The 17,455-nt window shown below is 42.6% G+C and overlaps 1 protein-coding gene across 1 annotated transcript in view; it reads right to left on the bottom strand.

Moving 5' to 3' along the window:
* Positions 1–988: 988 nt before the first annotated feature.
* MAP2K4 (mitogen-activated protein kinase kinase 4) overlaps positions 989–17,455 on the bottom strand; it is a 77,757-nt gene continuing 61,290 nt past the window's right edge. The window contains exons 6-12 of the mRNA XM_068976847.1: positions 17,109–17,228; positions 14,691–14,742; positions 12,622–12,749; positions 8,259–8,336; positions 5,728–5,876; positions 4,648–4,693; positions 989–3,524 (exon numbers count right to left, since the gene is read on the bottom strand). Coding sequence (XP_068832948.1) covers positions 3,411–3,524; positions 4,648–4,693; positions 5,728–5,876; positions 8,259–8,336; positions 12,622–12,749; positions 14,691–14,742; positions 17,109–17,228 — 687 coding nt within the window. The 3' untranslated portion in view covers positions 989–3,410. The remainder of the gene's footprint in view (positions 3,525–4,647; positions 4,694–5,727; positions 5,877–8,258; positions 8,337–12,621; positions 12,750–14,690; positions 14,743–17,108; positions 17,229–17,455) is intronic.

The following is a 17,455-nucleotide window of genomic DNA, read 5'->3' as shown; positions in this document are numbered from 1 at the left end:
GCTTGGCTGGAGGGGCAGGATTTCCTATGTCAGCGCTTGATTACTCATCACAACTACTCCGGTAACAGCATCTCCTGCATCTGAGACCAGGCTGGCAGTGGACGCAGGAGAAGGGTAAGGTGCTGGGCTAGTCTATGCTGAGTCAGGATATCAGCAACGAGTGACAGGTGGAAGCAGGACAGGTCAGTCTGGGGTGGGTGCCCCAGGTCCTTCTAGTTCCCAGGCCTCCACGGCTTTCCGCTCACTCCCGCGTCCTCCACCCACAAGCCTCCCAGGTCTGACTTCTGTGGGGCTTCCATCCCCTGATCTCCCTACCCCCATCTTTCGGGAAACAGTGAGTGGCTACATCTGAGCTGACCTCTCACCTCCACCGGGCAGTCACAGCGCCAGGAGCAGACCAAGTGCCTGGTGGCCAGACGTCAGGCCAAGGCAGGCCGGCTTCTTACAAGCTGTCTCTCCACCACGACACAGGGTCAAGGACCCTCAACTGTCAGCAGCAAGAAAGCTGGGGCAGGCCCTCCTGCGCTCAGTCATATCCAACCCTTTGCGACCCCATGGACTATAGCCTGCCAGGCTCCTCTGTCCATGAGATTCTCCAGGCAAGCATACTGGAATGGGGCTGACATTTCCTCCTTGAGGGGATCGTCCCGGCCCAGGGATCGAACCTGTATCTCCTGCGTCTCCAATATTGCAGGAGGGTTCTTTGCTACTGTGAGGAAGGTCAGGGAGAAATCAGTCTGGAAAGACCCCATCACGCCTGCTCCAACAGAAAGCAAAGCTTTCTTTCAAGAAGAATAAGCAGAGAGAAGGAAACCACAAGAAGCGGGGAGAAAAAGAAAGAAGCCATAAACACTTGTGGAACAAGAGAATTTTTCCCAATGTGAAATGCACAGATAATTTAATGGAATTTACTTGATTTTCCCCTCTCAGGGTCTGACTTCAGAAAATTGAATTACAAAGTCATCATCACATCCTAGATTTATTACAACTGACCTGCAGGCAAGAGGAGAGAACTATTACATCGACACTTCGATTCCATGGATACATCTTAAATAGAGGGAGAATTCAAACAAGAATACAGGATAAACTATTCCCAAGCTCCAGGAAGCAGTCATGTGACTGAGCTGCACTTTTTACAGACAAATAAGGCAGTAGCCCTTCACATCAGCTTTCTGACAGTTTTTATACATATGCTTCTGTGGTACAGGAGAGAAATGACCAGAGCTCACAATGTACAGTTCTTACACTATTGTTACAGTGAACACCGTACACCCTTTTGTTTTCATAAAGATACACTGTAATAAACTCCTTGCCCTTGAGTTTATAGTTTATAATAATCTATGATTAATACACTAAAATTGCCTTTTTTATGTGGTCGTCCACATGAGAGAACGGTCAGATCAGCTCCTGGACGGTCAGCACTGTGCTCCTCTCCATCTGCATATGGCAAAGTGACCCCACGTGGAGCCAGACAGAACGGTGACCACGGAGATCCGGAGTCCTCCTGAGTCCCTGGGAGCCGTGGGGATGGGGGGTGGGGGGGGGGCGCGATGGCTTGGCATGGTCAGGGGCAGGCGCTGCAGGGCTTCCCCTCCAAGGCTGGGAAATCTGGGGTTTCAATGCCACGGGGGAGAAAACAGGAAGATCAAGCGAGTGGACCAAAGCGAGAAACCACTGGTGGATTCAGAAGTTGACAGGATGTAACTGTAAACAGCACCATTCTCCCTTTGTTGTTGAGAAGTGTCCGTGACTGTCACCTGGGAGGAGACACAGCGACACCCATCGCTGTTTGGTTCTGTCACGGCATCTGCCGCGTCTCAGACCTCGGCCGCTTTACGCGTGCTCACGGTGCTGCTGGACAGACTTGACCGTCACACCTACGCAGGGCATTGGGGGGGGCGGGGGGAGCTGGAGGGAGACCATGAAGACCCGGCTCGCGGGGCAAGGAGGAAGGACAGCAGAAGATGCAGATTTCAACGGCCTCCTAGAACTATTCTGGGGTTCTTTGGGGGTTTTTTGGCTTTAGGGTTGTTTTTTGCAGAATTCCAATCCTAAGAAACGTGGTGACCTGCTCAAGTCTTACAGGTGAGGAACTCATGTAAAAGAAATCCTCCTCTGGTCAAGTGTTACCTCTACAAGAGATGCTCTTTCATAACCCGCCACATCAGCTGGGCCCCACCTTCTCAGCCTTTTAAACTTGAGATCATGGGGTACACTGGGGGCTGTACAGATTCTTGGTAAGGAACATCCCTGGTAATCATAAAGGTTTCTGTTATAGGGAAAAAGGTGAGATACTGGATCAAGCAAGAGTCACATAGGGGCAACAGCCCACACAGGTGGGGAAAGAGACGCAGAAGCTGCAGACCTGGGCCAGTCATGCCGCACAGCTGAGATCTGGCCTTCCGCTGCCTAAAAGACATCTTTATCTGATCAGTCAAGGCACATTGCTACCAGCCACTTCTCCCCGTCAGTGAGTTACGGTGGCTAGAGCATCAGGCTTGGGACCAGGGGAAATACATAGCTGCTACAAGTTGTTCCAGACAGGGTTCTAGGATTAAAAACATCTGTAAACTTTGCCCTCCGTATTCTTCCCTTCTCAGCCCGGGTGGTTTGTGGCAGGTGGAACATCCAATTGGCAGCACACCGAATTCTGAGAATCAGCACCTTCTCTGATGCGTGGCAGACTCCTGAGTCTCCCCGATGGAGGGCAGAGGACTGGGGGTGGGAGCGGGGGAGAAAAGAACACGTTCTGTCCCATCTCGGTATTTTCACGTTCTCCTCTCTGAACGCAGCACAGTTTTTGGTAAAGATAAATGCGCTCTAATTTAACGTGATATTTCAAACAGGGAATTTGGCTGAGCACATGGATCCCCAAGCGTGGACAGTGACTGTCAAACAACAGAAGGTCCAATCAGTCAACCTATTGCACTTGGTGAAGAAAGTCTACCCCTCCTCCGTCTCCCAGCTCCGGAAGGCAAGGTGTCTCGCCAGCCGCGCCCGCCGTGTGCTCCAGCCCAGAGCCTGCACTCAGACATGGCGCGGCCACCACCACATCCATCCAGCATTCGGAAGCCTGACGAAACACCCTTCCAGCAGCTGCGTCTCCAGGCTTCGAGTCTAGAAATGAGTTTACAATGTGGTCTCATCACAGTCAGCAAGCTGATCGTACTGACATCCACGTTCACGGGAGAGCGGGCGAGGTCTCTGACCGGCGCTGCGCTGCGCGGGTGCTCGGGTCGCACGGGGATGCGCGTTCGGGGTGGCGGGAGTATACAGACGGGATGGAAACAAACACCAGTCGTGGTGTGCATGGTGTCTGGCGAGCAATAAAAACACTGTGGTAGGGGTGAAGGTTCTGTACGTCTTGCTTCCTCTCAGCCCTTTGTCTAGAGTCTGACGTAGCAGCGACATCAATCGACATACATGGGGGAGCTCGGGGTGGCTGGCATTTGATCCAGGATTTTACACACATAGCATGCGACCTCGACGGCGCGCTCCTCATACATCAAAATAAAGGGGTGTTTCTGCAAGAAGATGGAAAACAAGGAAAAGAAAAGACATGTGATCAAGATTCACATCGGAGCTCAGAGGGAACTGTTTCTGCAGAGATCCAGCTCTGCAGGGTCCAGCCAGGTTGAGCTGTGAAGGGCTGCAGTGAGGCAAGCCAGGCTGGGCTCCACGCACGCAGGTTAGTGAGATACCATACATGGTGCTGGGCTCTGGAGGAGCCACCCTGGCTGTGGGGTCTGCAAGCTTATCTGCATATCAAGGCCCCTGTGTTCTTCAGCACAAATCAGAGCTAGAGCCTCTACCGCCCTCCAAGAGCCCAGAAGCACTGCATGAACCCCAGCTGCCATTCCTCCTGGATGCAGGACATCCCCATGAGCAGCAGAGGGGCCTTACGGCAAGGTTTCCACCGTGATCTCTGACCCTCCCCCCAACTCTGAAAGAGGCTCAGCAGCAGCTCCTCCTCCCGTGTGCTTGTGCCTGCACCTTCCAAATGCCACGGCTGCGAATCTGCCTCCCAAGCTCCCTTCTCCGTCCTCCATCCCCAGCGATGTTTTTCTTGCATAGCTTTGCTATGTACACTGACTCAGTAAGCTTAGTCAGTGCTGGGGTGGACCAGAGTTTTACCTAATATCCTTGGAAAGCTAAAATATTCTCACTTTATTAGGTCACAGTACTTTCTTCGCTCCCAGGGCCAAGGCCAGATCTGGTACTGCTTAAAAAGCCTCAGTTCTACAGAAGGGGAAGAACTTTCAAAGAAGCGGGAATGGTCCATGGGACGTAAATTTGCATGAGAGCTTTTAGTCAAGGCAAAATGAATACAATAAATGGTTACAGATGCCTCTCTCTCACACACACAGGCTGTGGGGTGGGAAATAGCTCCTGAAAGCAAAGGTTAATGTTCCTTGGGGGTAGTTTTTGTCACATGCCGAAGCCAAAATTTCCCATCAGAATCCAGCTAGTAAATTAGTAGGAAAATCAGACACAATTTTTGTCTTTCCAAATCTCCTTGTTTTTAAAATATCTTTAAAAACACTCAATAAGGTCAAGCAGCATGGCCAGCGGCTTGCTCAGTGAGCCTGCGTCCTGGAGGGTTCAAGTGGGAGGAAACACCTCCTAGCCCCAAAGTCTCAAACTCACCAGGAGTTCCTTATACTTTGGCCTTTTGGATTCATCCTTCGTAAGGCTAAAACAACACAGAAATTAACATCATTAAAATGGAGACACAGTTACTCGAGTATTTTTATTTTCACAAGCAAAAGCATCACAACAGGTCAGGTGTTTTTTTTTTTTTCTCCTTCAGATACAAAGTCACAAAGCAGCCAAGCTGCCAAACCAAAGACAGGAAAACTTCAGCAATCTGACCACGAAATGTTAAAGTCTTACAGGACCTAAAAAGAATAGAGAGAAGCAGCATTCCCAGAAAGAAAACACGGAGAAAAAGGAAAGCAGTTTCAAGAATGAAAAGAAGGATATACAAAACGCTCCAGCTCTTTGCTCACAAACATATCTTACTTCTAAATCAAGTCGGATAAACAGAGTAATTATCAAAAACATTCAAATGATAACAAAACAGGTTTTATTTAATATATAGATTGAAATAGTACAAGGCACAACTGTACTCTTGCCACATCAGTATGTATTTATTCTTACGTCCCATACACACACACACACACACACGTTAAAAGATGAACACACAAAAACATCAGGCATGGGGTTCACGCGTTCCTTGGCTTAAGATCTCCCTGAGCCAATGTATGGTTCTACTAGTCGAGCTCTGGGCCTGACCCAACTATGTTACATGTTTATGTCATAGCAGAGACCCACTCCTGAAAGTCTGACCTGGTAGGATCTTAACTTAGTAAAAGTGTCCACGTGATTCTGGTACAAGTTCACTGGAGAACCACACCAGAGTAAGAGGGTGAGTCTCTCGGAGGCTGTATCTCTTGTACAAGGTACTAGAAATCTGGAGGCAGCAGCTGCTCCACCACCCACATCTGCTCTCCTCCGGCGCCTGAGTAGCAGAATAAGAGTGACGCCCCTCCAGGCTTGCTGGGACCTTCCATGTAGCCACAGTGACCAGAGTCCCAGCTCAGAGGACACAGTGATACAAATAAGGGCCCCTTCCCCAATGCAAAGTACCAACATTGCTAAGAGGAAGTAACTACCTCACTGCCCTCTCACCATATGGTTTTGAGTATTCATAAGTCAAATACTCACCACAAGTTGACAAAGTTGATGAAACTTGGGGAGAACTCCCTTTCCTCAGAGTTACTCAGCTGTGGCGGATCCCCTTTCACAACTTGTGTTAGTTGATCAAATACGCTATTCCACTTTGGATAAGGAAAGCGGCCAGTGGCCAATTCGTACTAAAGAAAACACAGAGGAAAAGGCAAAATACGCTGGGCATTATTTGTTACTTCACATTACAATTCGAAAACTCCTGACACTCCTGAAAAAGGCTTGAATCAAATCAAGGCGAGGTTGAGGGACGAGCTTTCAGAATGTCTACAGCCAAGTGGAAGTGATATTTAGAAATCAGGATGGCAAGTCCTCACCTGCCCCAGGTCATATACATTTGTGAACTGTGTTCTCATTTTCCACTCTGTTCGGAGGGTAATGGAAACCCAGAAATTGTGTGCTTTTCCGAAGAACTAGGTTTAAATCTGGAGAGTGGACTAAATGAACCCCATTTTATGTGCACTGACAGGTGAATGATATGCAGAGATGGCCCCAAGCTCATCAGAGACAGCACGTGAGAGTGCGCTGAGAAGCCTGGCTCAGAGCTTCCTTGGCTGAGATCTGATTCTGTCGGTCCAGTCGAATGTCAAAAGTACTAGTTTCCACCATGAAAGCAAGGCAATCAAGCAGACATAAAGCCACCCTTCAACAGGGAGACGGTGAGGAAGGCCTTCTTCCCCAAAAGATGCTCCCCCAGCTGGGTACTGTCTGCTCTACACAGGGCCTCGGGAACCAGGCCAGCGGGCTTGTGCACGGGCACACAGAAATCCACTCCTTCACCTGTGGTTTCTTGTTGATGAAAATACAAATGCTTGGGAAGAAGGAAACCTCACTGACCATTCATAGCAATGGGAATAACTTCATCAGATTCATTTCTGAGAACAGGTTTTAATAAGAGAAGGAAAGAGCAGGATGCATGTTGTAAGGTGAAAGACTTCAGATCTCAGAAGTTAATTTCATCTCATCCTTTTTATACAATTATGAGAATAATGTCTATGAAAAGTAAATTATAAAGCAATTATAAGTACTGAATGCCTTGCTTTTAAACAAAGTTTAGCCAGATATATTAAAGGAAACTGCCAAAAAAAAAAATTCCTATGTTAAAACTTTTCACAGAACAAAAATTTTACTTTATAGTAAAGTAAAAACTTGCTTTCTAAGCATAACTGGCTTGGACACTGATGAATTTTTCTGAATACTGAATATCCTTATTCTATGCAATGGACAGCTGTTTGCATCCTTCTATGCAAATAGTTGTCTCAGTTGGAAACTACAAGTCTTGCTCCAGTCACCAGACCTAAAAGAGTTCCAAGTTTCATGTTCTCTCCTGAGTAACTGGGAAGGAATCCCTTTCGTCAGCGGCTTCATGTTGAGAAGACTCCTCGAGGTGTCTCCCATGTTTGGTCACAAGGGCAGCCGGATGGAGTCTTCCGCAGAGCTGAGCTGTCAGCCTGCATGTCTCTAGACAGACAGGTCATTAGGTGTGGTGGCATGACTCACCAAGGACAACTCACAGGGTGTGTGGTCCTCAGCAAGAGGATCTTAGTACATACAGTGCTGGTGAGCAAATGGAGACTGTTTAATAAGCTCCAGGAAGAGTCCCCTGCCCAGAACCTGTGGTCTCGGTGCTCTGGGGTCTTAAGAAGATGGGGGGGGAATAGCAGGATAAGTTCTGGGCTGCCTACCAAAAGGATATAGCAACCTCCCTGCCCCGAGTGATAGAAAATTCACATTCCAATGTGGAAGAAGCTGCTCTGTCTGAAGTCAGAAAAATGCCCTTCAGCCCTGGTAAAACAGCACACACAAGAAAATAAATCTGAGACTTCAAAACGAATCTTGGTATAGGGAAATCAGCAAATAAATATATTTTTAAAATAGAACCAAAATTTCAATATAGCCCAGAAGTGAGACAGTTCTTTCTTGGTTGTTCTAAGGCAGAACTTTCATTGGGAATTATCACCTCAGCAGTTCTTGTTCCTCAAACAATGGACTCACTATCAGCATTTGTGACTTTTCTGTTTGGGGAGTGGAAGATTCTAAGTAGTAACTATCTTCACACAGATAAACGTGTGCTAACACACACACTGTCTGCAGTATCAGTGGACCTATGACTCCTGCTGGAGACGCGGGAGCCTGCGCACCTGTGCTGACCGCGAGTGAGCCTAGCACCCTGCTCCTGCTCTGAGCGTGGTTCTGACTCCGAGTATCTGTGGCCAAGAGATCCAGAGGGACTGCATTAAAGAGCCCCAGGCGCTTCACAGAGCCATGAGGGAAACAATCAACTCTAGTTTGATTTTTAAGGTAAAAACTTGTTCTCAACAATTAGAAAATATAGTCTCTGTGACTGCAGCCATGGGGTGAAGGGTGGGGGACAGGAAGAAACAGTGATATAAAAATCAAAGACTGGAAGACATGGGATGTGTTCTTAAGAGTGGTGGAAGACTGGTTTTCTTTCATTTCTAGATTTCTTGTCATACTAACACAACAAGGCAGAGTCACCATGAACTTACCAATGTGATCCCCAGACTCCAGACATCAGAGCGAACATCGTAGCCTTGGCGTGACGCACTTGGGTCTATTCTTTCAGGCTGAAACACAAAGAGAAGCCACGGTCATTCATGACGCACACACCCCAGGTGCACGTAATGGAAGCAGGGCTGGGTAGGCAGCCAGAATGCCAGCACAGTCCTCCAGGAACCCATGCCCAGGGACAGACAGGGAGGAAGAGGACGCCAACATTATCCTGAAACCAAACAACAAGGGAAGACCCAGCTCAATGGCTTCCTCCATAAAGGGGAGACAAGGCTAATTCTTCCCCCTAAGGATTCACAAGGGTTTACACAACTGAAGCTGAAAACAGACAAAGGGAGAAAGGGGAAGAAAAAGGAAAAAACAAAGAATTACAGCGGGGCCAGATTAGTAGTAAGTAATGGTAAAAAGAAGGGGGGTGGGTGGGAAAGAGTAAGTCTTTGGATCTTATCCCTCTTTGCTTCAGTGAATAAAGACACAGCACGATATATTTGAGACACAAAAGCAAATACAAGCAAATTTATTAGAATTGCTTTACTCACTCTTCATCATAAAGTTAAATTTGTATTTCTATCAAATAAAGATATTTGTCCAACTAGTCTGTTACCCAAATTAAGGCTCTGCCAGTAGTACAGTGTATTATCCTACCATAAAACCAGCAAAAATCATTTTTAGTAATTTCTATGAAGGGAGCATCTTTACATTTTCTTGAAATAAGGGACCATTATCCACAGAGTGTCAGGGATGGAGAAGAAAGAGAGAGGGTGTCAGTAGCACAGAGCTGACAATGGAGCCTTAACTAAGACTGACAGCAACTGCTGTTGGAAGAAATGTCCAGAGAAGCACAATAGTCACTGTGTAACGCTCTCTGCCTGTCGGCAACAATTCGTTTGGAAACCTATGCATTCTGTTTTGAACAGGAGTACTATGTCGCATAAATATTCACTGGAAGCTTTTCACTTTTACTTTTAGTTGTAAATATATGTATTTACCTGATAACATACATTTTACATAATAATCCCAGACAGTCAATCAAGAAAGAAAATACTCCATCCAACAACAGCAGAATACACATTCTTCTCCTACTCACATGGAACATTTACTAACATAAACTATGTTAGTTTATGTTAAAACATAAAACACACTTTATGTTAAAAAATGGAAATCATGCAAGGCATGTTCTCAGACCACAAAGTAATTATATTAGAAATCAATAACAGAAAGAAAACCTGAAAAATCCCCAAATATTTGGAGATTTTAAACAACACACTTCTAAATAACAACACATGGATCACAGAAGTCTCAAGAAAAAAGCTGTAAAATATTTTGAACTATATAAAATAAAATGACAAAGTGAAGTAATCAGTGAAAGTGTACTTGTTTCATTAGGGCCAAGACCCTTAAGTTACAAAATAACCTGCAGATTTTGTTAGGGAGGGATGCACATGTTTCTGTTCAACAACCCCAAAAGTTATTTCACTGAGATAACTAACAATTTTATATTTTGATTAGCCATTTCATTCCAATATTATTTCTTTAATGACTGTAAATACTGAATTATGCAAACATTCTTTGAGCCAGTTTCACCAAACTGCCTGTCCAGTTTTCTCATGAATGAGTTAAATACATTCTTGACACATGTTTGTTCATTATTTGTATGTGTAATATTTTTAAAATTTTGAAAAGTATTCTTTGAGAGGAGAAGACACTTAAGATCCATGAAACGAATTAAAGATCCTGTATCCTAAAACTAAGTAGGAAGTATGAGTTTGAAAAACAAAAAGCTTTTTAAAACTAACACATCTGGGCAAACTCCAGGAGATGGTGAGGGACAGAAAAGCCTGGTGTGCTGCAGCGCATGGGGTCGCAAAGAGGAGGACATGACTTGTTGACTGAACAACTCAAGAGGAAATATCAACTTAGAGAACAGGGTCTGTAACATGAAGCAAACAGCAAAAAAGTAACAGATAAAACAATCTTATATCCAAAACATATAATTTATAATAAATATACAACTCAAGTTACTCTGTATTGAAGTATATAAAATAAAAACCAAGGAGTAAGGAGAAATTGACAATCGCAATGTTATCAAATTTTGAACTCAATTCTTTTTAGAGGCAAAACATGCTGAACAAATGTAATTAATAACACAGAACAGATCTTTTCCAATATTTCCTTTTTTAACTGATCATTTATTATGCTAAAAAAAAAGAATTTTAATATGTGTCAAAGGCAGGAACGTACATGCTAAAAAAAGCAAGGAATAAGCAAGAAGATTAACATGAATCACTTTGTACTAGTTAGCTATTTGTGTAACAAAGCACCTAAAAACTAACAGTTGAAACCAACAGACATTTATTATTTCAGGTTTCTGTGAGTCAGGCATCAGCGGGTATTTGTGATGGGGGTTCTGACTCAGGGTCTCTCTTGAGGCTTCAGTCAAGCAGTCAGCCAGGACTGTCGGCCTCCCGGGGGCTGGAAGACGCATCACTAAGCTCACACAGTTACTGCGGGGAGTCCCTGATCCTCAGCACATGAGTGTCTCTGTAATGCTGCTTGTTTAAAGTCTTTACAACATGGCAGCTGGGCTTCCCCCAAGCAGCTATCCAAGAAGGAAAAGAGAAAAGCAGCCCCCTGCCTCTTTATGACCTGTCCTCAGAGGGATGTGTTCATTGCTGCCACACGCGGTTCATGAGAAGTGAGCCACTGAGTTCAGTCCACACTCAGCGCTGCACTGAGGCACCGCCTTTTGAAGGGAGGAGTATTTAAAGAGACTGGACAGACTCTAAAACTACCAGATACTTGGTACTTTGAAACACTTCAGTAAACAGCTCTGAGACTTAAAACAATAAGAAAAGGAAAGTACGCATATGCATCCACATGCACACGCACCTACATGTATGTGTGATGCTAAGGAAACAGTAAAACTTCAGTTTTCATATAATTATGTGTCTTTCCCCAAAGACACCTGGCCAAGATGGACTTCAGCCTCAAAGAACAGAAAACTACACTAGCACAATGGTTCTGAGCTCTGGGGAAAATTTTCTGAGCTCAAAATTGTATCTCTGATCACTAGATGATCAATACTTTAATATATGAATAAAGAGAAAAGAATTTTCCTAATTTGATTTTTAAAACTAGCATAACCCATCTAACACCTTTACAATGTATACTATAAACCAATCTCAAACATTTTTGTGTAGCAATCATAAGTATTAACATGGCACATGTAAAAACATAGTAAGCATATCAACTATGAACCATAAAGCGACTACCTCTGGACTGCCAGCACGGTTCACCACTGGAAATATATGTTACTATGATGTGTCATGTCAACAGCTACACCAAAACATTTCATCATATACTGAATGATGCCAAAAAGGCATTTAATGAAATTTAATAGCCCTTCCTGATTCAATCTTCTCTCTCTCTCTCTCTCATACACACACACACACATACTCTCACTCACAGAAAGACACATATACTTAGTAAACCAGAAAAAGACATTTGCCTTCAAGTCAAGCAACAGATGAATCCTACTATCACCACTGTCAATCAACAATGATCTAATTCTAGGCAAAGCAAGAAAAATAAACACAAGAAAAATAAATATATATATATATACATATATATGATTATAGGTAGGTAGATGGATAGATATGAAAAAGATCAATAAATATGAAGAAGGCAAAGGCAAAAACTATTACAGAATGGCATCTTGAGTACCATCTGAAACCTCTTAAGAAAAAAGGTATGAGTATTTTAGCTAGTTATAAAATAAACCTATCAGTGTAAGCAGCTTCCCTATGTATCAGCAGGTACTGTGATGCTCCAGGTTGGGAAACACCTGAGGCCTTCACCCTTGTATGTGTCAGTGAGCTTCCTCCACCCCTAAAGACTCTATGAGACATACTGAGTTCTGGGAGGAACCTGTATTCCCATTCTCCTCTAACTGGAAATAGCACCACTTACATTATCCACGTGTCTACTACAGTATCACCTCCTACAGTCAAGACAACATGGGGGGAGGGCTGGTCTAGAAACACAAAGAGGTCTTTTGAGAACTAACTAGAATATAATGAAAAAACAATAATCAGAAAAGACCATATATGCTAAGCGCCAGGCAAGAGGAACAGAATAAGACCACGAAGCAGGAGTTCACTGGGGTAATTCTGACAAGTTTCGTAGCAAAGCTGGAACCGAGTCTGGTCTTCATGGAAGAGGCAAACACTCTAGTGTAGTGGAACTGCGCGACTAAAGCGGACTCCTTGGAAGCACAGCACCAAAGGGCACAGGCTCTCTGTGCAATGACTGTCAGGCAAGAAGGCTTGGACTCGCACTTACTGCCATGTAGGGCCTGCAGCCAGCATCTCTCGTCTTGGCGATCGAGTCCACAAGCTGTCCACTGATGCCAAAGTCACAGAGTTTAATATTTCCACTTCTATCCAGAAGAATATTGGAAGGTTTGATATCTGCAAGACACAGATGTCATTCAACGTTCAAGTAATTAATCAAATTCTAAAGAAGACTTCTAAAGAAGTCCAAGGAAAAATGTTGGAAAAATGTTAGGAAACATAAGTGATTGAGTCTGTAAAATTTAGATAGATAAGAAGATGATAAAATCTTCTGAATGCTTAAAAATGCATTATAAAAAAATGCCTTATATTAAATTTAGGCATTCTATAAAGTCTTCTTTGTTCTCATCAAGAGACATATTCATTTACTTGTTTCAGATTCATTACTGAACAGTCATAACATGCACAATGAATTTAATCTGTAAGAGTATACTAAGCTACTTTATAAGTGTGAGTGAGTGAAAGTTGCACAGTCATGTCCGACTCTTTGTGAGCCCCAGGACTATACAGTCCATGGAATTCTCCAGGCCAGAATACTGGAGTGGGTAGCCGTTCCCTTCTCCAGGGAATCTTCTCAACCCAGGGATCAAACCCGGGTCTCCTGCATTGCAGGCGGATTCTTTACCATCTGAGCTACCAGGGAAGCCCAAGCTACTTTAAAATACATGTCAAAGATGATACAACTAAATGCAAAGTACACAAATTTTAAACCCACAATTTTGTTTAAGCAGAGCTTTATCTAACTAAGAAGAGTATCCAACCCAGTACATTCATCAGACCACAAGCTCTGGTCAGAAAAGCAAAGGTGTGAGCCCTAGGTCTGATATTCAAAACTCTACCTAGAGCAAGCTTTTGAACTCTCACTTAGCACCCATGATCCTCTCGTCTACAAAATATAAGCAACAATTCCTAACTTACAGGGTTGTGGAAAGGAAAATACCTATTAGAGTGAGTGCACTTTTCCGCGCACATGGGAAAGGTAAGTCCTTTTCATTTGCTTCACCAGATTTTACACAATTTGGCCACAATGGCCCCTAGGTTACCACCTGCTCCTCACTGAGGTGAGGTGAGGTGAGGTGAAGTCGCTCAGTCGTGTCCGACTCTTTGCGACCCTGTGGACTATAACCTACTAGGCTTCTCCGTCCATGGGATTCTCCAGGCAAGAATACTGGAGTGGATTGCCATTTCCTTCTCCAGGGGATCTTCCCGACCCAGGGATCGAACCCAGGTCTCCTGCATTGGAGGCAGACACTTTAACCTCTGAGCCAGTCGGTGCAAACCAGCTAGTTGGCCAATTCTCGCCCTTGCTCACTAATTCTCTGTACCTTTCTCAATCTTTCAATCCATTTCATTGTCACTGTCATGGCTCTATGAATAAAAAGTAAGGATAAAAATAAATACAGGGTACAAAAGAATCTGCCTATAACTCAGAAGCTGATCTACGAAAAACTCCAGAGAAGAGCACTCACTACCACTGACACGGCTGACTGCCTATCAAGCATCCGCTCCTAACCAGGCCGTCCCTACTACGGGGACTTCGGCTTTACTGAGATCTCCAGCCTCCTCGGTGTAGCTCCACCCATACCTCCAAGCACTGGGTCCTGACTGGCCTGAGCTTATCAGGGTAGACTAATGCTTCTCACCAGGGACTCATTTAGGTGAGGGCATGAGGCAACTCTGGTGAATGGGACAAGAGAAGATACCAGAGACACATAAGGAAGATTTCTCTGCTCCTAAGACAGCCACACGAGGAGAGAAAGCTTCTTCTTCAAGGAGCCACCACGTCCAGATTTGACACAGGACCTGCTTCAGCTGTTACTCCCCTGAGAATGGAGCTGACGCGTTACGGAGAGCAGAGCCAAACGAAGAGAGCTGCAGCCTAACCACTCTGTGCTTGCAGCCACCCTTCCTTTGGACTCACTATGACAGATAAGGAGTTCTTTGAACTTTAAGCCAGTTAACAAGCTTTTCTGTTACTTGTAGTCAAGAGCACTCTAAATCACAGCAAAAAAGCTAACTGACCCTAGTTGGTAGAAAGGCTGCTACAGTCATACCCACCTCTGTGAATGATTTTCAAGTTTTCTTTTAAGTGGTTTAGTGCTTTCACAGTCTAGGGAGAAAAAACAGAGAAAGACAGGACAAGCAATCAGCTTCCTTCTAATCAAACAGTATAGCAGTGGATCATAAAGTTACAGCTCAGGTAGGTCTTGGCATTCTTTTAAACTGAGTATTTCGATATTCTGTTCTATGTTAACCGAAGATGCTAAATTATGAGTTTAGATGTGAAAACTTAGCTGTCTTTATATACTCTTCTCTGACAGCTAAAAAACAGGTAACTTACCAACTTTCAAATGAGTCATTAAAAAGCTGTAAAATCTTTCTCATACCATCGAACTTTTCAAGAATAGATATTAATATATTTAATACAGAAGGATCCTATAGTCATGGTTCCTGTTTAGCACGTTTTTCCAAATTCTCAGTTTCTCACACTCACTCACCCTCACTGGATGTGGAGCCTGCAAAATTATGTTTGCAGAGCCAGAATTTATCCTACTGTTTGATCACTGCTCATGATCAGGAAATCAAAGATTTCTCAAGGATTAGAGGAAACAGACTTGAATTAAAATTTCTACAGTCTCAAACTAAAGGAGAAGTGACAAACTGGCCAACCATTAGGAAGGTCAAGTCTCCACTGCCATCAAGCCATCAAGTATTAGAAGAGCGAAGCACAAGCTCAAATGTTTCACACAGCTGGGCTTGTTCAAGGGGTTTTTAATTACCAAGGAGGGATTTAACACAAAGTAATTCTGAATGTTGTGCTTAACATAAAAGATGATCACCAGGTCTAGAAACACAGGCAAATACGTAATAAATGATTTATTAGTACATACTACATATATTGTAATATAGGATAAAATCATTTTATGTTTTCCAGTTTCTAGATCATCCTGTTATAGAGTGCTTAACAGCTGGATTCTAGGGTCTGGCTGCCTGAACTTAAAATCATTTACACTTACAAATGTATGAATTTCACAGCAAATTAAGTACTTAAACTCTTCACGCTTTAGACCTGTCATCTGCAAAAAGGGGGTTACACTATTTACCACTGAGAGTTGCTATGAACATAAAATGTCATGAGATCTTGGCCTGACACAAATAAACACTCAATAACCATAAGCTATTATTATTCTACTGTTATTGTATTATAATAATTATGAATAGCAACAAGCTCCAAAATAAGCTTGGTTTGGTATATTGGAGAGATGACTAAATTGAACAACATAAAACTTCATATACCTGTATGAATAATGAACAAGTTTCTAGTATAAGGCTGTTTAAACTAGACAGCTTTTTATAAAATTATATGAAAGGGTATATATCTTAACATTTAGCTCATAAAACATTTAAATTAAGCATTAATTGATAAATAAATTAAAATATTAACATGAGATCTATGAATCTTAATATTATAATAACTAGATTTAATATGACTTTTTAAAGCCCAATTATATACACACATCTCTTAAAACTAAAAAACAGTTCAGAGACTATCTATATATTGCAACATTAACCTTTAATGATTAAGCAAATAAACTGACAATTAACAGCAGATCATACTGGATGTGGAGGAGGCAAGGAAGAAAGAGGAAATTACAGGAAGCCAGAATACCTAGCTTACAGTTTCCTATGAAGTTTAGTTTACACATCCACTAACCCAGGTCACCATTAATTCAGATTCTCAGGGGTTTCTAAGAAATCTTATTAATTATACCCTATTAAAAATAATGTGTTACTTTTTATGAAAAAATTGTGAATGACCTTTGTTAGCTAAAAGAACAAGAAAGAAAATGATTGTGAATTCACTTTCAAAACTATAAATACATAAGCTAAACAGTACTTTGTTTCTTTTTTTCAACTATGGTAAGAAGTTATTTTATCAAATTAGTAGTAATGTTGGTTACTGAAATTGCTGGTCAACAATTTTAGTTTAGACAGAACAGCCCAAATCTTAAAAGAAAACAGACTTGGGTTAAGAGTTTCACTTAAAGAACTTCAAGGAAACTGCTGCAATTCTAATTAATTTAAGGGGAACTGTAATAATATAACCTATTTAAAAATAGTTAAAGAAACAAGGGAAAGAGGAACAGAAAATTGCTTTTTTCTTGCCTTATTTACAGCACAATCTATTATGGCTCACTATGATTTTAATGACAAGAACACTGCAGTATTTACTATTGAAATGTATGATTTCAACATGTACTTTTCAACAATGAAAAGTATCTCTAGATTGGTACTTTGAAAATTGTTCTTATGACTTATTTTGTTAATGACCCCGCAGAAGAGATTTTGTCTCTTTTCCTATTACAAATGATTTTCCAGGAAGGTCAATACCATTCTGTGAAGGACATTCAGAACTCCAGCAACATCTTTATGCATGTATACATAGCCCAAACAATTTGAAAAGCAAGTACTTACTGCTAAAGTGATTTTGCCTAAAATTTCTTCTGGAATAACATCATCTAATACACTATATACATATTTGTAAAACTTATCAAACGAGGTAGACATGAGTTCCATGCAGATCCAACAGTCACCCTACAAAATAACAGACACAAGTCACTCTTACACAGCTTAACATTAAGCACAACTTTCCTTCACTTAAAACAGAAATACAATGGGAGAAGAATTTTTTTTTTAAACTTTAAATGAGTGGTAATTTTTGTTCCTTATTAAAGCCCTGGACTGAATATTCTTATGTTCAAACACAAATTTAGTTGCCCAATTATCTCCACTCTTAATTTTAAGGACAGGCACAGTCTTAC

This window comes from Capricornis sumatraensis, chromosome 8, assembly GCF_032405125.1.
Source record: "Capricornis sumatraensis isolate serow.1 chromosome 8, serow.2, whole genome shotgun sequence".
NCBI lineage: Eukaryota > Metazoa > Chordata > Mammalia > Artiodactyla > Bovidae > Capricornis > Capricornis sumatraensis.
The sequence above is the reverse complement of the archived record's forward strand: the minus strand, read 5'-3'. Positions and strand labels throughout refer to the sequence as shown.